Source organism: Scyliorhinus torazame, chromosome 26 (assembly GCF_047496885.1).
Source record: "Scyliorhinus torazame isolate Kashiwa2021f chromosome 26, sScyTor2.1, whole genome shotgun sequence".
NCBI lineage: Eukaryota > Metazoa > Chordata > Chondrichthyes > Carcharhiniformes > Scyliorhinidae > Scyliorhinus > Scyliorhinus torazame.
The window spans coordinates 41,569,380-41,593,218 of NC_092732.1; the positions used below are offsets into that span (position 1 = coordinate 41,569,380).

A 23,839-nucleotide genomic window follows, 5' to 3' on the forward strand; every position below is an offset into this window, starting at 1 on the left:
CTCAACACTTGTTCTTCTTTATTCCATTTTTATATCACCTCCTCCCCATCCCTCACTGACTGTCCCCCTCCCACCAATCACCATCCTCCCTCCCTTCCCATTATTACCTCTTCCCCATCCTGCTCCATCTTGGCCACCCAACTCCTCTCTCCTTCTTCTCTTCCATCACTCTTGTGCCTTACATTCATCTTTCTCTCCTCCCTTTTTCTCCAGGCTGGAGTTTCCAGATGGGCTCAGCGTACCAGTTCCACAGCTGGCGAGTGTTTGTCCTTGTCTGTGTCTTTCCTTCCGTCTCCGCGATTGTGGCCCTCAACTTTATGCCTGAGAGTCCTCGCTTCTACCTAGAGGTAACTACCTGCTGTTGCCCCTCCTTCAGTACTCGCTTGCTTCCAATCTGCAGCACCTCTTAGAGACATGAGTCTCGCAGGCTTTTTCAGTGTAGAGGGAGCTTTACTCTGTACCTAACCCCGTGCTGTACCTGTCCTGGGAGTGTTTGATGGGGACAGTGCAGAGGGAGCTTTACTCTGTATCTAACCCCGTGCTGTACCTGTCCTGGGAGTGTTTGATGGGGACAGTGTGGAGGGAGCTTTACTCTGTATCTAACCCCGTGCTGTACCTGTCCTGGGAGTGTTTGATGGGGACAGTGTAGAGGGAGCTTTACTCTGTATCTAACCCCGTGCTGTACCTGTCCTGGGAGTGTTTGATGGGGACAGTGTGGAGGGAGCTTTACTCTGTATCTAACCCCGTGCTGTACCTGTCCTGGGAGTGTTTGATGGGGACAGTGTAGAGGGAGCTTTACTCTGTATCTAACCCCGTGCTGTACCTGTCCTGGGAGTGTTTGATGGGGACAGTGTAGAGGGAGCTTTACTCTGTACCTAACCCCGTGCTGTACCTGTCCTGGGAGTGTTTGATGGGGACAGTGTAGAGGGAGCTTTACTCTGTATCTAACCCCGTGCTGTACCTGTCCTGCGAGTGTTTGATGGGGACAGTGTAGAGGGAGCTTTACTCTGTATCTAACCCCGTGCTGTACCTGTCCTGCGAGTGTTTGACGGGGACAGTGGAGAGGCAGCTTTACTCTGTATCTAACCGCGTGCTGTAGCTGTCCTGGGAGTGTTTGATGGGGACAGTGTAGAGGGGGCTTTACTCTGTATCTAACCCCGTGCTGTACCTGTCCTGGGAGTGTTTGATTGGGACAGTGTAGAGGGGGCTTTACTCTGTATCTAACCCCGTGCTGTACCTGTCCTGGGAGTGTTTGATGGGGACAGTGTAGAGGGAGCTTTACTCTGTATCTAACCCCGTGCTGTACCTGTCCTGGGAGTGTTTGATGGGGACAGTGTAGAGGGAGCTTTACTCTGTATCTAACCCCGTGCTGTACCTGTCCTGGGAGTGTTTGATGGGGACAGTGTAGAGGGAGCTTTACTCTGTATCTAACCCCGTGCTGTACCTGTCCTGGGAGTGTTTGATGGGGACAGTGTAGAGGGAGCTTTACTCTGTATCTAACCCCGTGCTGTACCTGTCCTGGGAGTGTTTGATGGGGACAGTGCAGAGGGAGCTTTACTCTGTATCTAACCCCGTGCTGTACCTGTCCTGGGAGTGTTTGATGGGGACAGTGTAGAGGGAGCTTTACTCTGTATCTAACCCTGTGCTGTACCTGTCCTGGGAGTGTTTGATGGGGATAGTGCAGAGGGAGCTTTACTCTGTATCTGTTACTCAAGAGACCTATTTTTTTCCTGAAGAGGTACACAGTGAGGTTACATTGATGGCAGTTTTGGCTTTATCGCCAGGTTTCACTGGAGACCCTGTTACTGGAGCAGGTGGTACATGGGCACACAGTGGTGCCCCCTTGGAGTGAAGCCTGCCCGGATCCCATTGCAGTAATTGTCAGACAGGGACAGTATTAACCCTGAATGGTCTAAAGAGGGGTGTGTCTAACAGAGGACTTTCTTCTGACAGAATGGGAAACACGACGAAGGCTGGATGATTCTGAAACAGGTTCACGACACCAACATGAGGGCCAAAGGTTTCCCGGAGAGAGTGTTCTCTGTGAGTATCCGGATTGGGTCACAATCTCTTCACTCAACTCCTGCGTCGAAGATTTAGGCTCGTAAAGCTGTGACAAATCTGGCCGTCCTCACTAACCCGGTCCCAGATTCCCACAACCCAAGGGATCACTGGACGGTGATCAGGAGCAGGAGCAGGAACCTTGGCTGATTTCTCCTCTCTCTAACCCAGGGATCACTGGGCAGTGCATCCTGGGGATGAAACACACTGCAGCAACAATCAGCTGGTGGTGGATGTCTAAGACAGTGGGCGTGTTGCTGATCAAACAGGTTGCTTTGCCCGAGATTGTGTCAAGCTTCTCTCGAGTGTTATGCCATCTGCAGTTGTCTAGGAAGTACTACGCTCACTTCTGGACTGGAATGGCTCAGTGAACAGAGTGAGCTACTGATTGTTCGCTGGCCTGTAGATTTACTCATTTATAGTCGTACTTGTCACAATAAGTTGGCTTTGATCATTTTTCTCAAGCTTCACAATGTTTCCACACACTTTGAACGATGGAGATTGTACCATGGTTAGCTATGTTACACTGCAGGGTTTATTCAACCATTGATCTGCTACTGCATCTTTTACACATTCAGTGCATTGGGACACCTCTGTAGGCTGAGCTGTAAAGATCACGAGTTGAAGTAGAGGTAATGGTGAGCCATGTTCCATTGAGCGGTGTCTTGTCGTCTCTTGAGGCTGACTGTGTGTTTTCTCGCAGGTAACTCACATTAAAACCCCCAAACAGATGGATGAGTTGATCGAGATCCAGTCAGACACAGGCACCTGGTATCGACGTTGGCTAGTCCGCTTCACCAATATCTTTCAGCAGGTACAGATCCCAGGGGCAGCCAATATCCATTGTCTGGTGGGGAAGTGCGCGAATCACGAGGACTTTTCTCCTATGGCGCGGGGGGGGGGGGTAACAGAAAGCAGCAGCACAGACAGAGACCTAGGGTGGGACTGAGTGTAATACGTCATCTCACATCTGTTTTCCCTTCTGGCAGGTTCGGAGCAACTTCCTGCAGTGCTTCTCGATCCAGTACCGTCGCACAACGCTGCTCATGATGGCAGTCTGGTTCACAATGGCCTTCAGGTAGGGTTTGCGATGCGGGCCCGAGTCACTCGCTCATTAACCTGATGTCGGGAGATCGTCGCTGACTCATTCTCCCCAAACACATTCCAGCACAGAAACACTGAACTGTTGCAGTATAGGAGGCCATTTGGCCCATCATGTCTGCAGGGGTTCTTCAGTAAATGAGCAATTCATATGCCGTGCTCCCACCTTCCCACTGTAACCCTGCAAATTCCTCCTGGTCCTATTCCCTATCTGAATGCTTTGATGGAACCTGACTCCACCACATTCTCAGGCAATGTAATACAGACGTTAACCACTTGCTGTGTGAAAAAGATTTTCTAAGGGCAGCACGATGGCGCAGTGGTTAGCACTGCTGCCTCACGGTGCTCAGGTCCCTAGTTCGATCCCGGCTCTGGGTCACTGTCCGTGTGGAGTTTGCACATTCTCCCTGTGTCGGTGTGGGTCCCACCCCCACAACCCAAAGATGTGCAGGCTAGGTGGATTGGCCACGCTAAATTGCCCCTTAATTGGAAAAAATGAATTGGGTACTCTAAATTTATGAAGAAGAAAAAAGAAAAAGATTTATTTGTGTCTCTTTGGCTTCTCTGCCCTCTGGTTCTCAATCCTTTCACAAGTGGGAACAGTTCCCTCTCCCTACTCTGTCCAGGCCTCTCGTAATTTAACCCTGTGCCCTATCTGTCCTGGAAGTGTTTGATGGGGACAGTGTAGAGGGAGCTTTACTCTGTATCTAACCCCGTGCTGTACCTGTCCTGGGAGTGTTTGATGGGGACAGTGTAGAGGGAGCTTTACTCTGTATCTAACCTCGTGCTGTACCTGTCCTGGGAGTGTTTGATGGGGACAGTGTAGAGGGAGCTTTACTCTGTATCTAACCCCGTGCTGTACCTGTCCTGGGAGTGTTTGATGGGGACAGTGTAGACGGAGTTTTACTCTCTATCGAACCCCGTGCTGTACCTGTCCTGGGAGTGTTTGATGGGGACAGTGTAGAGGGAGCTTTACTCTGTATCTAACCCCGTGCTGTACCTGTCCTGGGAGTGTTTGATGGGGACAGTGTAGAGGAAGCTTTACTCTGTATCTAACCCCGTGCTGTACCTGTCCTGGGAGTGTTTGATGGGGACAGTGTCGAGAGAGCTTTACTCTGTATCTAACCCCGTGCTGTACCTGTCCTGGGAGTGTTTGATGTGGACAGTGTAGAGGGAGCTTTACTCTGTATCTAACCCTGTGCTGTACCTGTCCTGGGAGTGTTTGATGGGGGCAATGTAGAGGGAGCTTTACTCTGTATCTAACCCCGTGCTGTACCTGTCCTGGGAGTGTTTCATGGGGACAGTGTAGAGGGAGCTTTACTCTGTATCTAACCTCGTGCTGTACCTGTCCTGGGAGTGTTTGATGGGGACAGTGTAGAGGGAGCTTTACTCTGTATCTAACCCTGTGCTGTACCTGTCCTGGGAGTGTTTGATGGGGACAGTGTAGAGGGAGCTTTACTCTGTATTTAACCCCGTGCGGTACCTGTCCTGGGAGTGTTTGATGGGGACAGTGTAGAGGGAGCTTTATTCTGTATCTAACCCCATGCTGTACCTGTCCTGTGAGTGTTTGATGGGGACAGTGCAGAGGGAGCTTTACTCTGTATCTAACCCCGTGCTGTACCTGTCCTGGGAGTGTTTGATGGGGACAGTGTAGAGGGAGCTTTACTCTGTATCTAACCCCGTGCTGTACCTGTCCTGGGAGTGTTTGATGGGGACAGTGTAGAGGGAGCTTTACTCTGTATCTAACCCCGTGCTGTACCTGTCCTGGGAGTGTTTGATGGGGACAGTGTAGAGGGAGCTTTACTCTGTATCGAACCCCGTGCTGTACCTGTCCTGGGAGTGTTTTAAAAAAAATTTAGAGTATCCAATTCATTTTTTCCAATTAAGGCGATTTAGCGTGACCAATCCACCTACCCTGCACATCTTTGGGTTGTGGGGGCGAAACCCACGCAAACACAGGGGGAGAATGTGCAAACTCCACACGGACAGTGACCTGGGGCCGGGATCGAACTAGGGACCTCGCCGCCGTGAGGCATCAGTGCTAACCACTTCGCCGCCCACCGTGCTGCCCCTTCCCTGGGACTGGTTGATGAGATGGGAGAGAATAAAGAATCCCAGCAGTGCAACATTAGACCATTCGGCCCATCGCATCGGCACCCACCCTCCGAAAGAGCACTCTACCTCGGCCCACTCCCCCCCCCCTCCCTATTCCAGTAACCGCACCTAACCTTTGGACACAAATGGGAAATTTGGCATGGCCAATCCACCTAACCTGCACATCTTTGGACTGTGGGAGGAATCCGGAGCACCCGGAGGAAACCCACGCAGACACGGGGAGGATGTGCAGACTCCGCACAGACAGTGAGCCAATGATGGATTTGTACCCGGAATTGCTAACCACCAGTGAGGGGGCTTTACTTTGTATGTAACCTTAAGTTTCTGAAAATCAACCAGAGAGTAACTGCCCCCAAACCCTGCTAATCTGAGCTCTGTATTCCTCAGTTACTACGGGCTGACTGTATGGTTCCCGGATATGATCAAACATTTGCAGATGATGGAGTACTCCTCGCGCACCAAAGTCTTCTACAAGGAAAAGGTTGAACACTTCACCTTCAACTTCACATTGGAAAATCAAATTCACAAGAACGGTGATTACTACAATGACAAGTAAGTGTCCAGGGAAGTACATGAAAGAGGATGGGATTCCAGAGAGTGATACTAGGTCACTAAGGATACACAACCTGGCCTTTAGCTGTGGGCTCTCAAAAGAGTTCCACCTTGAGGCGGTAGGGGTGAGTTGCCCACTCCCCCGCTGCATCCTGGACGTAGCAGCCACTCAATCTGCTGATAACGACCAAGAACCTCTTGTTCTCTGGGGCATGGTGTCCAATTACGGCTGAGATCAGTCAGGGTGGTGTGTCGAAGGTCATCAATCATTTACACGTTGCACCATTAACTAGCTGTCTGTGCTTTGTTTGTGCTTAGTGTGGTCCCTTTAAGGTTCAGTGATGATATTACCTCCCTCCGATTGCGTTTTTCAGCCCTGTTTTTAAAATCCATTTGTTCTGGGCAGGTTTATTGGGATGAAGCTGAAATCGGTGATATTTGAAGATTCTCTTTTCGAAGAATGTTACTTTGAAGACATTACCTCCAGCAACAGTTTCTTTAAGAACTGCACCTTTATCTCAACACTGTTCTACAATACAGGTTCACTAACTTGGTTTCACACTCCTCGTCTCTGTCTCCTACACTTTGTCCCTCTCTTGTGGTCCTTCACTCTCCGTGGATGCTGGCAGCATGTGGGTGCAAGGGCCTGACCTTGTTTGTGTTCTTAATCTGCCGTAAGATGTGTGTGTGTGTCTGCAAGCAGCGACAAGGGTAATGGTCAGTGCATCTGTGGTTTAATGGGAGCGCACGCATGTGTGTCAGTGGACCTGTGGTTGAATGAGTGTGTGTGTGGGCCTGTGGATGAATGGGGGGAGTGTGTGTGTGTGTCAGTGGACCTGTGGTTGAATGAGTGTGTGTGTGTGGGCCTGTGGATGAATGGGGGGAGTGTGTGTGTGTCAGTGGACCGGTGTTTAAATTCAGGAATGTGTACGTGTCAGCGAGGGGGAGAAATAGAAGAGTCGGAGGATTTTCAAATGCATGGACAGGTCGGTGTGTTCCTCCAATGCTGCGGTGGTAAACTGCGTCATTGTCTGCATACAGATTTCTTTGACTACAAGTTGATGGGCTGTCGCCTGGTAAACAGCACCTTCCTCCATAGTAAAGAGGGCTGTCAGCTTGACTTCAGTGATGATAACAACGCCTACATGATCTACTTTGTCAGCTTCTTGGGTTCTCTGGCTGTGCTGCCTGGAAATATTGTGTCTGCCCTCCTCCTGGACAAAGTTGGTCGGCTGAGGATGCTGGGTGAGTTTCAGCACTGAAAGGGTTCGGGGGGAGCGAGGAGAATCTAGAGGTTTGATTAGGAACAGACTTGGAAAATCCTTCTTGCCTCATGTTGCTGGCCTTGGACTGGACTGCTAGAGTTAGGCAGTGTAATCTTGAATTTAGTGTAACCTAAATGTATGGAGACCTTCCAGTGTTCCGTAGTGTGTAACTGCCCTCTCTCTGTGTTTCTTCCCCCCCAACACCAGCCGGCTCCAGCACGCTCTCCTGCATCAGCTGCTTCTTTGTGTCTTTTGGTAACAACGAATCTGCGATGATTGCACTGCTCTGTCTGTTTGGGGGAGTAAGCATCGCTTCGTGGAACGCACTTGACGTCATTACAGTGGAACTATATCCCTCGGATATACGGTACGAGTGAGCTTCTCTCAGGTTCTGGTTCCCTTAGCTTGGGCGACACGGTAGCACCGTGGTTAGCACTGTTGCCTCACCGCGCCAGGGTCCCGGGTTCGATTCCCGGCTCGGGTCACCGTCTGTGCGGAGTCTGCACGCTCTCCCCCCGCGTCTGCGTGGGTTTTCCTCCCACAAGTCCCGATAGACGTGCTTGTTAGGTGAACTGGACGTTCTGAATTCTCCCTCCGTGTACCCCAACAGGCGCTAGGAACAGCGGGAGGCGGCGAGACAGAGCAGTAGCTCCAGAAACAAGGGAGCAGTAGCGCTGGAAGCCTTGGGGAAGCCATGAGTGGCGAGCCACTGGGAGACAGCAGGGAAACTGAACGTCCAGTGACTAGGCGCGATTGAAATGTGGAGCGGGGAGAGACTGGAGTCTCCAATGTTCCCCCTTTTGGAAGCTCAGCCACAGAGTTTCCAGCAGAGAAAGTAATAATCTAATAATAATCTTTATTACTGTCACAAGCAGGCTTACATTAACACTGCAGTGAAGTTACTGTGAAAAGCCCTTAGTCGCCACATTCCGGCGCCTGTTCTTGGCTTCCACTCGGTTTTCCTGGCGCCCCAAGTCTCCCCCCCACTCCATTTTCCTGTACTCTGTGTCTCTCACTGCTCGGTACTTCTGCTATTTCCGGTGCTCTTGTTTACCAGTGCTCCCAGCCTTTTCCGGTGCTGTTTAAAATCGGTAACCAATGCTTCTTTGTTTTTTATTTACCCTGGCAGGACCACGGCCTTCGGATTCCTCAACGCTCTCTGCAAGCTGGCGGCTGTGCTGGGCATCAGCATATTCCAGTCCTTTGTGGGGGTGACGCGAGCGGTGCCCATCATGCTGGCCTCCGTTGCCCTGGCAGTGGGCAGCTACCTGGCTCTAAAACTGCCAGAGACTCGCGGCCAGGTGCTGCAGTGAGTCTGGCTCCGGCTGAGCCCCCTGTAGTTGTAGACACTGTGACTCATCCCCTTCCCTTTTATTTCTCCATATTGTTCTTGTATGTCTTCCCAGTGTGGACAAAAAAAATGAAATTCTATACCACTCATTGCCAGCTCCTGCAGGAGATGTAAATAAACCCTTCTGGTATTGTGCACATGAGTCTCACTATACAGACCACAGCAAGTCCAATATGCCAGGGCCCCTAGGAGCACAAACTCTAGACTATAGTGATCCAGTCACCCCCAGAGCACAAATCTACCGCACAAATCATCCACCGTATAATCCCGACAAAAGACAGCATTCTCAGTCTGTACGTATTGCCGGGCCAATTCTCCAAGTGTAAATACAGCATTTTAAAATCCAACATGGCTGGCGGAGGATGCAAGTGCAATACCAAGGCAGTGTCTGTCGCCAGGCCCTGACCAGGTGATCTGTACAGTGACCCAACTTTTCCATTTCCTGGTATCAGACCAACTTTGTGCAATTTTTAGGTGTAGGTGTGCAGAGTGACCTTTTCCTGTTAGATTCAGTCCAATAATCCAGTTTGAGAGTGGAGCACAGAGCCAGCTTGGGGGGGGGGGGGGGGGGGGGGGCAGAGCGAGAATCAGGTTCTTTCCATTTCTAACTGGTGGCTACGATGACTTGGCAGGGAGGGTGGGTGGGGGAAACACAGCCACTGATCAATTACAAACCAGACCAACGAACCTAAGCACACACACACACACACACTGAGCCCTTTGAGTCTGGTTAGGGTACGAGCACTGACCATCCTGCTGCAGATATTCACATCTCGAGGGCAGAGGAGAAGACAAAATCATTTACGAATGAAGACTTCAAAATCAGAATCTTAGCAACCCAATCCCAAGTCAAACCTCCTCTCCCTTCCCTGCCCCTCTTCCCTCATCCATGGTGCTCACTTAAGCAACAGTAGGCCAATGTGGTGACAATCAGTGGCTCTGTGGCTGTTGTATGGAGTGAACCGTTGTCAATCGCCAAATATTTTTCTACTGTGTCGTTTTAATTCTCTGGTGAGAGGTTTGTTCAGACTTGTGAATGCTGTAGATTTAGAAATTGTGTGTGTGTGCGCGTGTGTGTAAATGGTTTTGTGTAGTTGTACCACTATTCCTTGTACCTTGTCTGTCTGCGTAAAATTCTGTGATAGATGGAGGTTATCTGTATAGTTTCTGATATAATAGAGTATAATTGTAGCGTGTCTGAATTTTAGCTGTTTTGTATTATATTAAAATAAAGAGAGGCCGGTCATTGGCAAAAAACTACTCCAAGCTGTAACAAAACAAATAAAAAGGACAGTGGATCATCCGTTTAATCTTTCTGGTGGAGTGTCTTTGTTTTATCTCGTCTTTGGAGAGAGGGCGAAGGAGGAGATTTAGTGGACCTCACTACCCAAGATCTTGGAAGTGTAGAATCGGGTTCCACTCCTGTAACCCCTACCGAACACCGGGTGAAGACAGGATAAGGATCGGTTTGTAGCCCCGACAGTCAAATATCTTACCGACACTCTCCACCTTGATACGCTTTAAGAAGATAGGACTTAGGAGGAGAGGGTTATTTGGTCCTTTGAACCATTCAGTAAGATCTGGCTGGGATATATGAAATATAAGAACATGAAATTGTATTTAACTATGTTATTAAAGGTTTTTGAGCAAGTAACAAACACGAAGCGTAAAGGGGAAGCTTATAGATGTGGTGTACTTGGATTTCCAAAAGGCATTTGATAAGGTGCCGTATCAAAGATTGCTGCACAAGAGAATATGGTAGAGGCTAATATATTAGCATGGATACATGAAGGATTGGTTTGCTAACAGCAAGCAGAGAGCAGGGGTAAATGGGTCTTTTTTGGGGGAGGCAAGCTGTGACTAGTGGTGTACCCGAATTTGTGCTGAGGCCTGAACTATTTATAAACTACATCCATGATTTGAATGAAGGGGCCGAATGTATATTAGCTACATTTGCCGATGACATCAAGCTAGGTAGGAAAGTGAGGAGGTCAGCGTGGAAGAGGAGGTCGAGTCTGCAAAGAGATACAGACTGGTTGAGTGGCCACAGGCGGCACAGTGGTTAGCGCTGCTGCCTCACTGCGCCAAGGGCCCGGAAAAGCAGTATACTATTTTTTCTTTTTTAATTTAGAGTACCCAATTCAGTTTTTCCAATTATGGGGCAATTTAGCGCAGCCAATCCACCTACCCTGCACATCTTTGGGTTGTGGGGGCGAAACCCACGCAAACACGGGGAGAATCTGCAAACTCCACACGGACAGTGACCCAGAGCCGGGATCGAACCTGGGATCTCGGCGCCGTGAGGCAGCAATGCTAACCCACTGTGAGGGGACTTTGTGTCACATGGAGAGACTACAGACGTTGGATTCTTCTACCGTTGGCCTGAGTTTCAAGAGGTGTTCAAAATTGCACAGGATGTTGACAGAAAAAACGGTAGAGGGGTCAGTAATCAGAGGAGGCAGATTTAAGAGACAGACAAAAAGGGCCCGAGGATAAATGATTTTTACACTGAGCTGTTGTGATCTGGAATGTAATGCATGAACAGGTGGAGAAGCATATTCAATAATAGCGTTTGAAAGGAAATTGGGTAAAAAAAACACAGAATGGAAGGTTTGTTGGGCTACAGGGAAGAATGGGAGTTAAAAGTGCAGCTCTTTCAAACAATCAGGAAAGCGGGATGGGGAAATGACCGTTTCCTGTTCAGTGTGATAAACATTGAAACTAGAGAGCAATCGGATTTATTTTCTTGATCAAAGTGCCCATTTTTCAGACCATTCTAGAGGTTTGTAATGTGACAGAAATGTCCATATCCGTCCGGCAGGGTGGTTCTCCACGGGAAACCAGCGCAGCGTCCCTCAGTCTTTTGAAACTGTTCCCCGTTTAATCACCGTGTGCTGGTCGTGTTTCGAGCCCCCCAGACAGGCTGGGCTCCTGTCAATGTGAGGCTTGCCTCCCCACTGCTGGGGCGTCTTGGCCTGGATGGAGAGGGCGTGCACGCTGGCCTCCAGCTCCTGCTTCAGGGTCTCGTTGACCATCCGATGCCGCTGCAGCAGGGGCACCCCCTCAAACCTCTCGCTGACCACCACCACTTTGAAGTGGGTCTCCGAGCCCGCGGGCACTGCGTGCATGTGGCTCTCATTGATGACCTGCAGGTGCGTGGGTGCCAGGCCCTGTTCCAGCTTGATGCGGATGGTACTCTCCACTGGCCTCTCCATGGCCCGGGCTGATGTCGCTGTCGTCGCCGCTCTCGAGCCAAGGAGTGGCAAAGAACGAAGCAGCTTCGCCGGGAGGCTCATCCAAACTGCCTTCACCACCTGCTGACTGAAGCATTAAGGTAAGTTATCAATCCAGAGGGTGTAAGAGAATCGAGTACACAGGGTGTGCTCACGATACAACCGCCCGTTCCTTCCCCTCCTCCCCAATCCCCCCACCATGACTGGTTCCTTGGACAGCTGACCCTCCAGGATTCTTTACAGCAGTCTCCAGGAATTAAACATTAACTGCAGACTCCACCATCACCATCAAGGGAAATTCATGCTGTATGGGCACTAGATGCCAGGTTTGCCCATGTGGTCCATTTCTTGCGAAAGAGTTAAAAACTCCAAGATACGACACCGACCGAAAACCAAGGAGGGAAAAATCGTAGGAGGCTTCAAATAACCTTTGACGAGAATTTGTGCTGACCACAGCAATGTTGGACTCGCGGACAGGGAGGAAAGAACCAACCGATTAGAGATTGAAATGTGCGTGTCCTCTTCCCGAATGGCACAGGAAGGGGCACCAAGTAGATAAGACATGTCAATGGTGGGCGGGAGAAGAGACAGTTCACCTGACAGTGCGGCACTCCCTCAGTACTGACCCTCTGACAGTGCGGCACTCCCTCAGTACTGACCCTCTGACAGTGCAACACTCCCTCAGTACTGACTCTCCGACAGTGCGGCGCTCCCTCAGTACTGACCCTCTGACAGTGCAGCACTCCCTCAGTACTGACTCTCTGACAGTGCGGCACTCCCTCAGTACTGACCCTCTGACAGTGCAACACTCCCTCAGTACTGACCCTCTGACAGTGCGGTGCTCCCTCAGTACTGACCCTCTGACAGTGCAGCACTCCCTCAGTACTGACCCTCCCACAGTGCGGCACTCCCTCAGTACTGACCCTCTGACAGTGCAACACTCCCTCAGTACTGACCCTCTGACAGTGCGGTGCTCCCTCAGTACTGACCCTCTGACAGTGCAGCACTCCCTCAGTACTGACCCTCTGACAGTGCAGCACTCCCTCAGTACTGACCCTCTGACAGTGCGGCACTCCCTCAGTACTGACCCTCTGACAGTGCGGCACTCCCTCAGTACTGACCCTCTGACAGTGCGGCGCTCCCTCAGTACTGACTTTCTGACAGTGCGGCACTCCCTCAGTACTAACCCTCTGACAGTGCAACACTCCCTCAGTACTGACTCTCTGACAGTGCGGCACTCCCTCAGTACTGACACTCTGACAGTGCAGCACACACTCAGTACTGACCCTCTGACAGTGCGGCACTCCCTCAGTACTGACCCTCTGACAGTGCAGCACTCCCTCAGTACTGACCCTCTGACAGTGCGGTGCTCCCTCAGTACTGACCCTCTGACAGTGCGGAGCTCCCTCAGTACTGACCCTCTGACAGTGCGGCACTCCCTCAGTACTGACCCTCTGACAGTGCGGCGCTCCCTCAGTACTGACCCTCTGACAGTGCGGCACTCCCTCAGTACTGACCCTCTGACAGTGCGGTGCTCACTCAGTACTGACCCTCTGACAGTGCGGTGCTCCCTCAGTACTGACCCTCTGACAGTGCAGCACTCGCTCAGTACTGACCCTCCCACAGGGCGGCGCTCCCTCAGTACTGACCCTCCCACAGTGCGGCGCTCCCTCAGTACTGACCCTCTGACAGTGCGGCACTCCCTCAGTACTGACCCTCTGACAGTGCGGCACTCCCTCAGTACTGACCCTCCCACAGTGAGGAGCTCCCTCAGTACTGACCCTCTGACAGTGCGGCGCTCCCTCAGTACTGACCCTCCCACAGTGCGGCGCTCCCTCAGTACTGACCCTCTGACAGTGTGGCACTCCCTCAGTACTGACCCTCTGACAGTGCGGAGCTCCCTCAGTACTGACCCTCTGACAGTGCAGCGCTCCCTCACTACTGACCCTCCCACAGGGCGGCGCTCCCTCAGTACTGACCCTCCCACAGTGCGGCGCTCCCTCAGTACTGACCCTCTGACAGTGCAGCACTCCCTCAGTACGGACCCTCTGACAGTGCGGCACTCCCTCAGTACTGACCCTCTGACAGTGCGGCATTCCCTCAGTACTGGCCCTCCCACAGTGCGGCGCTCCCTCAGTACTGACCCTCTGACAGTGTGGCACTCCCTCAGTACTGACCCTCTGACAGTGCGGCTCCCTCAGTACTGACCCTCTGACAGTGCGGCACTCCCTCAGTACTGACCCTCTGACAGTGCGGCACTCCCTCAGTACTGACCCTCTGACAGTGCGGCACTCCCTCAGTACTGACACTCTGACAGTGCGGCACTCCCTCAGTACTGACCCTCTGACAGTGCAGCGCTCCCTCAGTACTGACCCTCTGACAGTGCGGCTCCCTCAGTACTGACCCTCTGACAGTGCGGCACTCCCTCAGTACTGACCCTCTGACAGTGCGGCACTCCCTCAGTGCTGACCCTCTGACAGTGCGGCGCTCCCTCAGTACTGACCCTCTGACAGTGCGGCGCTCCCTCACTACTGACCCTCCCACAGTGCGGCACTCCCTCAGTACTGACCTTCTGACAGTGCAGCACTCCCTCAGTACTGACCCTCTGACAGTGCGGCACACCCTCAGTACTGACCCTCTGACAGTGCAGCACTCCCTCAGTACTGACCCTCTGACAGTGCGGCACTCCCTCAGTACTGACCTTCTGACAGTGCAGCACTCCCTCAGTACTGACCCTCTGACAGTGCGGCACACCCTCAGTACTGACCCTCTGACAGTGCAGCACTCCCTCAGTACTGACCCTCTGACAGTGCGGCGCTCCCTCAGTACTGACCCTCTGACAGTGCAGCACTCCCTCAGTACTGACCCTCTGACAGTGCAGCACTCCCTCAGTACTGACCCTCTGACAGTGCGGCACTCCCTCAGTACTGACCCTCTGACAGTGCGGTGCTCCCTCAGTACTGACCCTCTGACAGTGCAGCACTCCCTCAGTACTGACCCTCTGACAGTGCGACGCTCCCTCAGTACTGACCCTCTGACAGTGCGGCACTCCCTCAGTACTGACCCTCCGACAGTGCGGCACTCCCTCAGTACTGACCCTCTGACAGTGCAGCACTCCCTCAGTACTGACCCTCTGACAGTGCAGCACTCCCTCAGTACTGACTCTCTGACAGTGCGGCTCTCCCTCAGTACTGACCCTCTGACAGTGCGGCACTCCCTCAGTACTGACCCTCTGACAGTGCGGCACTCCCTCAGTACTGACTCTCTGACAGTGCGGCACTCCCTCAGTACTGACCGTCCCACAGTGCGGCACTCCCTCAGTACTGACTCTCCGACAGTGCAGCACTCCCTCAGTACTGACCCTCCGACAGTGCGGCACTCCCTCAGTACTGACCCTCTGACAGTGCGGCACTCCCTCAGTACTGACCCTCTGACAGTGCGGCACTCCCTCAGTACTGACACTCTGACAGTGCGGCGCTCCCTCAGTACTGACCCTCTGACAGTGCGGCGCTCCCTCAGTACTGACCCTCTGACAGTGCGGCACTCCCTCAGTACTGACCCTCTGACAGTGCGGCACTCCCTCAGTACTGACCCTCTGACAGTGCGGCACTCCCTCAGTACTGACCCTCTGACAGTGCGGCGCTCCCTCAGTACTGACCGTCCCACAGTGCGGCACTCCCTCAGTACTGACTCTCCGACAGTGCGGCTCTCCCTCAGTACTGACCCTCTGACAGTGCGGCACTCCCTCAGTACTGACCCTCTGACAGTGCGGCACTCCCTCAGTACTGACTCTCCGACAGTGCAGCACTCCCTCAGTACTGACCCTCTGACAGTGCGGCACTCCCTCAGTACTGACCCTCTGACAGTGCGGCGCTCCCTCAGTACTGACCCTCTGACAGTGCGGCACTCCCTCAGTACTGACCCTCTGACAGTGCGGCACTCCCTCAGTACTGACCCTCTGACAGTGCGGCACTCCCTCAGTACTGACACTCTGACAGTGCGGCACTCCCTCAGTACTGACCCTCTGACAGTGCAGCGCTCCCTCAGTACTGACCCTCTGACAGTGCGGCACTCCCTCAGTACTGACCCTCTGACAGTGCGGCACTCCCTCAGTACTGACCCTCTGACAGTGCGGCACTCCCTCAGTACTGACCCTCTGACAGTGCGGCACTCCCTCAGTACTGACCGTCCCACAGTGCGGCACTCCCTCAGTACTGACTCTCCGACAGTGCAGCACTCCCTCAGTACTGACCCTCCGACAGTGCGGCGCTCCCTCAGTACTGACCGTCCCACAGTGCGGCACTCCCTCAGTACTGACTCTCCGACAGTGCGGCTCTCCCTCAGTACTGACCCTCTGACAGTGCGGCACTCCCTCAGTACTGACCGTCCCACAGTGCGGCACTCCCTCAGTACTGACTCTCCGACAGTGCAGCACTCCCTCAGTACTGACCCTCTGACAGTGCGGCGCTCCCTCAGTACTGACCGTCCCACAGTGCGGCACTCCCTCAGTACTGACTCTCCGACAGTGCGGCTCTCCCTCAGTACTGACCCTCTGACAGTGCGGCACTCCCTCAGTACTGACCCTCTGACAGTGCGGCACTCCCTCAGTACTGACTCTCCGACAGTGCAGCACTCCCTCAGTACTGACCCTCTGACAGTGCGGCACTCCCTCAGTACTGACCCTCTGACAGTGCGGCGCTCCCTCAGTACTGACCCTCTGACAGTGCGGCACTCCCTCAGTACTGACCCTCTGACAGTGCGGCACTCCCTCAGTACTGACCCTCTGACAGTGCGGCACTCCCTCAGTACTGACACTCTGACAGTGCGGCACTCCCTCAGTACTGACCCTCTGACAGTGCAGCGCTCCCTCAGTACTGACCCTCTGACAGTGCGGCACTCCCTCAGTACTGACCCTCTGACAGTGCAGCGCTCCCTCAGTACTGACCCTCTGACAGTGCGGCACTCCCTCAGTACTGATCCTCTGACAGTGCGGCACTCCCTCAGTACTGACCCTCTGACAGTGCGGCACTCCCTCAGTACTGACCCTCTGACAGTGCAGCACTCCCTCAGTACTGACCCTCTGACTGTGCGGCACTCCCTCAGTACTGACCCTCTGACAGTGCGGCACTCCCTCAGTACTGACCCTCTGACAGTGCGGCACTCCCTCAGTACTGACCCTCTGACAGTGCGGCACTCCCTCAGTACTGACCCTCTGACAGTGCGGCACTGCCTCAGTACTGACCCTCTGACAGTGCGGCGCTCCCTCAGTACTGACCCTCTGACAGTGCGGCACTCCCTCAGTACTGACCCTCTGACAGTGCGGCACTCCCTCAGTACTGACCCTCTGACAGTGCGGCACTCCCTCAGTACTGACCCTCTGACAGTGCGGCACTCCCTCAGTACTGATCCTCCCACAGTGCGGCACTCCCTCAGTACTGACCCTCTGACAGTGCAGCATTCCCTCAGTACTGACCCTCTGACAGTGCGGCACTCCCTCAGTACTGACCCTCTGAAAGTGCGGCACTCCCTTAGTACTGACCCTCTGACAGTGCGGCACTCCCTCAGTACTGATCCTCCCACAGTGCGGCACTCCCTCAGTACTGACCCTCTGACAGTGCAGCATTCCCTCAGTACTGACCCTCTGACAGTGCGGCACTGCCTCAGTACTGACCCTCTGACAGTGTGGCGCTCCCTCAGTACTGACCCTCTGACAGTGCGGCGCTCCCTCAGCACTGACCCTCTGACAGTGCGGCACTCCCTCAGTACTGACCCTCTGACAGTGCGGCACTCCCTCAGTACTGACCCTCTGACAGTGCGGCACTCCCTCAGTACTGACACTCTGACAGTGCGGCACTCCCTCAGTACTGACCCTCTGACAGTGCAGCGCTCCCTCAGTACTGACCCTCTGACAGTGCGGCACTCCCTCAGTACTGACCCTCTGACAGTGCAGCGCTCCCTCAGTACTGACCCTCTGACAGTGCGGCACTCCCTCAGTACTGACCCTCTGACAGTGCGGCACTCCCTCAGTACTGACCCTCTGACAGTGCGGCACTCCCTCAGTACTGACCCTCTGACAGTGCAGCACTCCCTCAGTACTGACCCTCTGACAGTGCGGTGCTCCCTCAGTACTGACCCTCTGACAGTGCAGCACTCCCTCAGTACTGACCCTCTGACAGTGCGACGCTCCCTCAGTACTGACCCTCTGACAGTGCGGCACTCCCTCAGTACTGACCCTCCGACAGTGCGGCACTCCCTCAGTACTGACCCTCTGACAGTGCGGCACTCCCTCAGTACTGACCCTCTGACAGTGCGGCACTCCCTCAGTACTGACCGTCCCACAGTGCGGCACTCCCTCAGTACTGACTCTCCGACAGTGCGGCTCTCCCTCAGTACTGACCCTCTGACAGTGCGGCACTCCCTCAGTACTGACCCTCTGACAGTGCGGCACTCCCTCAGTACTGACTCTCCGACAGTGCAGCACTCCCTCAGTACTGACCCTCTGACAGTGCGGCACTCCCTCAGTACTGACCCTCTGACAGTGCAGCGCTCCCTCAGTACTGACCCTCTGACAGTGCGGCACTCCCTCAGTACTGACCCTCTGACAGTGCGGCACTCCCTCAGTACTGACCCTCTGACAGTGCGGCACTCCCTCAGTACTGACCCTCTGACAGTGCAGCACTCCCTCAGTACTGACCCGCTGACAGTGCGGCACTCCCTCAGTACTGATCCTCCCACAGTGCGGCACTCCCTCAGTACTGACCCTCTGACAGTGCAGCATTCCCTCAGTACTGACCCTCTGACAGTGCGGCACTCCCTCAGTACTGACCCTCTGAAAGTGCGGCACTCCCTCAGTACTGACCCTCTGACAGTGCAGCACTCCCTCAGTACTGATCCTCCCACAGTGCGGCACTCCCTCAGTACTGACCCTCTGACAGTGCAGCATTCCCTCAGTACTGACCCTCTGACAGTGCGGCACTCCCTCAGTACTGACCCTCTGAAAGTGCGGCACTCCCTCAGTACTGACCCTCTGACAGTGCGGCACTCCCTCAGTACTGATCCTCCCACAGTGCGGCACTCCCTCAGTACTGACCCTCTGACAGTGCAGCACTCCCTCAGTACTGACCCTCTGACAGTGCAGCACTCCCTCAGTACTGACCCTCTGACAGTGCGGCGCTCCCTCAGTACTGACCTTCTGACAGTGCGGCACTCCCTCAGTACTGACCCTCTGACAGTGCAGCACTCCCTCAGTACTGACCCTCTGACAGTGCGGCGCTCCCTCAGCACTGACCCTCTGACAGTGCGGCACTCCCTCAGTACTGACCCTCTGACAGTGCAGCACTCCCTCAGTACTGACCCTCTGACAGTGCAGCACCCCGACAGTACTGACCCACTGACAGTGCGGCACTCCCTCAGCACTGACCCTCTGACAGTGCGGCGCTCCCTCAGTACTGACCTTCTGACAGTGCGGCACTCCCTCAGTACTGACCCTCTGACAGTGCGGCGCTCCCTCAGTACTGACCCTCTGACAGTGCGGCACTCCCTCAGTACTGACCCTCTGACAGTGCGGCACTCCCTCAGTACTGACCCTCTGACAGTGCGGCACTCCCTCAGTACTGACCCTCTGACAGTGAGGCACTCCCTCAGTACTGACCCTCTGACAGTGCAGCACTCCCTCAGTACTGACCCTCTGACAGTGCGGCGCTCCCTCAGTACTGACCCTCTGACAGTGCGGCGCTCCCTCAGTACTGACCCTCTGACAGTGCGGCGCTCCCTCAGTACTGACCCTCTGACAGTGCGGCGCTCCCTCAGTACTGACCCTCTGACAGTGCGGCGCTCCCTCACTACTGACCCTCCCACAGTGCGGCACTCCCTCAGTACTGACCTTCTGACAGTGCAGCACTCCCTCAGTACTGACCCTCTGACAGTGCGGCACACCCTCAGTACTGACCCTCTGACAGTGCAGCACTCCCTCAGTACTGACCCTCTGACAGTGCGGCACTCCCTCAGTACTGACCCTCTGACAGTGCGGCACTCCCTCAGTACTGACCTTCTGACAGTGCAGCACTCCCTCAGTACTGACCCTCTGACAGTGCGGCACACCCTCAGTACTGACCCTCTGACAGTGCAGCACTCCCTCAGTACTGACCCTCTGACAGTGCGGCGCTCCCTCAGTACTGACCCTCTGACAGTGCAGCACTCCCTCAGTACTGACCCTCTGACAGTGCAGCACTCCCTCAGTACTGAGCCTCTGACAGTGCGGCACTCCCTCAGTACTGACCCTCTGACAGTGCGGCACTCCCTCAGTACTGACCCTCTGACAGTGCGGCGCTCCCTCAGTACTGACCCTCTGACAGTGCGGCACTCCCTCAGTACTGACCCTCTGACAGTGCGGCGCTCCCTCAGTACTGACCCTCTGACAGTGCGGCGCTCCCTCAGTACTGACCCTCCGACAGTGCGGCACTCCCTCAGTACTGACCCTCTGACAGTGCGGCATTCCCTCAGTACTGACCCTCTGACAGTGCAGCACTCCCTCAGTACTGACCCTCCCACAGTGCGGCGCTCCCTCAGTACTGACCCTCTGACAGTGTGGCACTCCCTCAGTACTGACCCTCTGACAGTGCGGCTCCCTCAGTACTGACCCTCTGACAGTGCGGCACTCCCTCAGTACTGACCCTCTGACAGTGCGGCGCTCCCTCAGTACTGACCCTCTGACAGTGCAGCACTCCCTCAGTACTGACCCTCTGACAGTGCGGCACTCCCTCTGTACTGACCCTCTGACAGTGCGGCACTCCCTCAGTACTGACCCTCTGACAGTGCGGCACTCCCTCAGTACTGACCCTCTGACAGTGCGGTGCTCCCTCAGTACTGACCCTCTGACAGTGCGGCACTCCCTCAGTACTGACCCTCTGACAGTGCGGCACTCCCTCAGTACTGACCCTCTGACAGTGCAGTGCTCCCTCAGTACTGACCCTCTGACAGTGCAGCACTCCCTCAGTACTGACCCTCTGACAGTGCGACGCTCCCTCACTACTGACCCTCTGACAGTGCGGCACTCCCTCAGTACTGACCCTCCGACAGTGCGGCACTCCCTCAGTACTGACCCTCTGACAGTGCAGCACTCCCTCAGTACTGACCCTCTGACAGTGCAGCACTCCCTCAGTACTGACCCTCTGACAGTGCGGCGCTCCCTCAGCACTGACCCTCTGACAGTGCGGCACTCCCTCAGTACTGACCCTCTGACAGTGCAGCACTCCCTCAGTACTGACCCTCTGACAGTGCAGCACCCCGACAGTACTGACCCACTGACAGTGCGGCACTCCCTCAGCACTGACCCTCTGACAGTGCGGCGCTCCCTCAGTACTGACCTTCTGACAGTGCGGCACTCCCTCAGTACTGACCCTCTGACAGTGCAGCACTCCCTCAGTACTGACTCTCTGACAGTGCGGCTCTCCCTCAGTACTGACCCTCTGACAGTGCGGCACTCCCTCAGTACTGACCGTCCCACAGTGCGGCACTCCCTCAGTACTGACTCTCCGACAGTGCGGCTCTCCCTCAGTACTGACCCTCTGACAGTGCGGCACTCCCTCAGTACTGACCCTCTGACAGTGCGGCACTCCCTCAGTACTGACCCTCTGACAGTGCGGCACTCCCTCAGTACTGACCCTCTGACAGTGCAGCACTCCCTCAGTACTGACCCTCTGACAGTGCGGCACTCCCTCAGTACTGACCCTCTGACAGTGCGGCGCTCCCTCAGTACTGACCCTCTGACAGTGCGGCACTCCCTCAGTACTGACCCTCTGACAGTGCGGCGCTCCCTCAGTACTGACCCTCCGACAGTGCGGCACTCCCTCAGTACTGACCCTCTGACAGTGCGGCATTCCCTCAGTACTGACCCTCTGACAGTGCAGCACTCCCTCAGTACTGACCGTCCCACAGTGCGGCGCTCCCTCAGTACTGACCCTCTGACAGTGTGGCACTCCCTCAGTACTGACCCTCTGACAGTGCGGCTCCCTCAGTACTGACCCTCTGACAGTGCGGCACTCCCTCAGTACTGACCCTCTGACAGTGCGGCGCTCCCTCAGTACTGACCCTCTGACAGTGCAGCACTCCCTCAGTACTGACCCTCTGACAGTGCGGCACTCCCTCTGTACTGACCCTCTGACAGTGCGGCACTCCCTCAGTACTGACCCTCTGACAGTGCGGCACTCCCTCAGTACTGACCCTCTGACAGTGCGGTGCTCCCTCAGTACTGACCCTCTGACAGTGCGGCACTCCCTCAGTACTGACCCTCTGACAGTGCGGCACTCCCTCAGTACTGACCCTCTGACAGTGCGGTGCTCCCTCAGTACTGACCCTCTGACAGTGCAGCACTCCCTCAGTACTGACCCTCTGACAGTGCGACGCTCCCTCACTACTGACCCTCTGACAGTGCGGCACTCCCTCAGTACTGACCCTCCGACAGTGCGGCACTCCCTCAGTACTGACCCTCTGACAGTGCAGCACTCCCTCAGTACTGACCCTCTGACAGTGCAGCACTCCCTCAGTACTGACTCTCTGACAGTTCGGCTCTCCCTCAGTACTGACCCTCTGACAGTGCGGCACTCCCTCAGTACTGACCGTCCCACAGTGCGACACTCCCTCAGTACTGACTCTCCGACAGTGCGGCTCTCCCTCAGTACTGACCCTCTGACAGTGCGGCACTCCCTCAGTACTGACCCTCTGACAGTGCAGCACTCCCTCAGTACTGACCCTCTGACAGTGCGGCGCTCCCTCAGCACTGACCCTCTGACAGTGCGGCACTCCCTCAGTACTGACCCTCTGACAGTGCAGCACTCCCTCAGTACTGACCCTCTGACAGTGCAGCACCCCGACAGTACTGACCCACTGACAGTGCGGCGCTCCCTCAGTACTGACCTTCTGACAGTGCGGCACTCCCTCAGTACTGACCCTCTGACAGTGCGGCGCTCCCTCAGTACTGACCCTCTGACAGTGCGGCACTCCCTCAGTACTGACCCTCTGACAGTGCGGCACTCCCTCAGTACTGACCCTCTGACAGTGCGGCACTCCCTCAGTACTGACCCTCTGACAGTGAGGCACTCCCTCAGTACTGACCCTCTGACAGTGCAGCACTCCCTCAGTACTGACCCTCTGACAGTGCGGCGCTCCCTCAGTACTGACCCTCTGACAGTGCGGCGCTCCCTCAGTACTGACCCTCTGACAGTGCGGCGCTCCCTCAGTACTGACCCTCTGACAGTGCGGCGCTCCCTCAGTACTGACCCTCTGACAGTGCCGCGCTCCCTCACTACTGACCCTCCCACAGTGCGGCACTCCCTCAGTACTGACCTTCTGACAGTGCAGCACTCCATCAGTACTGACCCTCTGACAGTGCGGCACACCCTCAGTACTGACCCTCTGACAGTGCAGCACTCCCTCAGTACTGACCCTCTGACAGTGCGGCGCTCCCTCAGTACTGACCCTCTGACAGTGCAGCACTCCTTCAGTACTGACCCTCTGACAGTGCAGCACTCCCTCAGTACTGACCCTCTGACAGTGCGGCACTCCCTCAGTACTGACCCTCTGACAGTGCGGCGCTCCCTCAGTACTGACCCTCTGACAGTGCGGCACTCCCACAGTACTGACCCTCTGACAGTGCGGCGCTCCCTCAGTACTGACCCTCCGACAGTGCGGCACTCCCTCAGTACTGACCCTCTGACAGTGCGGCATTCCCTCAGTACTGACCCTCTGACAGTGCAGCACTCCCTCAGTACTGACCCTCCCACAGTGCGGCGCTCCCTCAGTACTGACCCTCTGACAGTGTGGCACTCCCTCAGTACTGACCCTCTGACAGTGCGGCTCCCTCAGTACTGACCCTCTGACAGTGCGGCACTCCCTCAGTACTGACCCTCTGACAGTGCGGCGCTCCCTCAGTACTGACCCTCTGACAGTGCAGCACTCCCTCAGTACTGACCCTCTGACAGTGCGGCACTCCCTCTGTACTGACCCTCTGACAGTGCGGCACTCCCTCAGTACTGACCCTCTGACAGTGCGGCACTCCCTCAGTACTGACCCTCTGACAGTGCGGTGCTCCCTCTGTACTGACCCTCTGACAGTGCGGCACTCCCTCAGTACTGACCCTCTGACAGTGCGGCACTCCCTCAGTA

At 55.0% G+C, this 23,839-nt stretch overlaps 2 protein-coding genes across 2 annotated transcripts in view; one reads left to right on the forward strand and one right to left on the reverse strand.

The window, feature by feature from the left end:
* LOC140403000 (synaptic vesicle glycoprotein 2A-like) overlaps positions 1-9,755 on the forward strand; it is a 56,507-nt gene extending 46,752 nt beyond the window's left edge. Inside the window, exons 5-13 of the mRNA XM_072490657.1 lie at positions 214-347; positions 1,954-2,043; positions 2,765-2,875; positions 3,051-3,139; positions 5,665-5,829; positions 6,236-6,369; positions 6,871-7,074; positions 7,302-7,461; positions 8,224-9,755. Of these exons, the coding sequence (XP_072346758.1) occupies positions 214-347; positions 1,954-2,043; positions 2,765-2,875; positions 3,051-3,139; positions 5,665-5,829; positions 6,236-6,369; positions 6,871-7,074; positions 7,302-7,461; positions 8,224-8,407 (1,271 nt within the window). The 3' untranslated portion in view covers positions 8,408-9,755. The remainder of the gene's footprint in view (positions 1-213; positions 348-1,953; positions 2,044-2,764; positions 2,876-3,050; positions 3,140-5,664; positions 5,830-6,235; positions 6,370-6,870; positions 7,075-7,301; positions 7,462-8,223) is intronic.
* Positions 9,756-11,300: 1,545 nt separating this feature from the next.
* bola1 (bolA family member 1) lies at positions 11,301-11,660 on the reverse strand. The gene has a single exon (XM_072490522.1). It carries the CDS (start codon positions 11,658-11,660, stop codon positions 11,301-11,303), a length of 360 nt encoding a protein of 119 aa, XP_072346623.1.
* Between the last annotated feature and the right edge of the window lie 12,179 nt (positions 11,661-23,839).

Coding starts and splice junctions, on each gene's coding strand:
- bola1 (XM_072490522.1), bottom strand. CDS start 11,660: ATGGAGAGGCCAGTGGAGAGTACCATCCGCATCAAGCTGGAACAGGGC.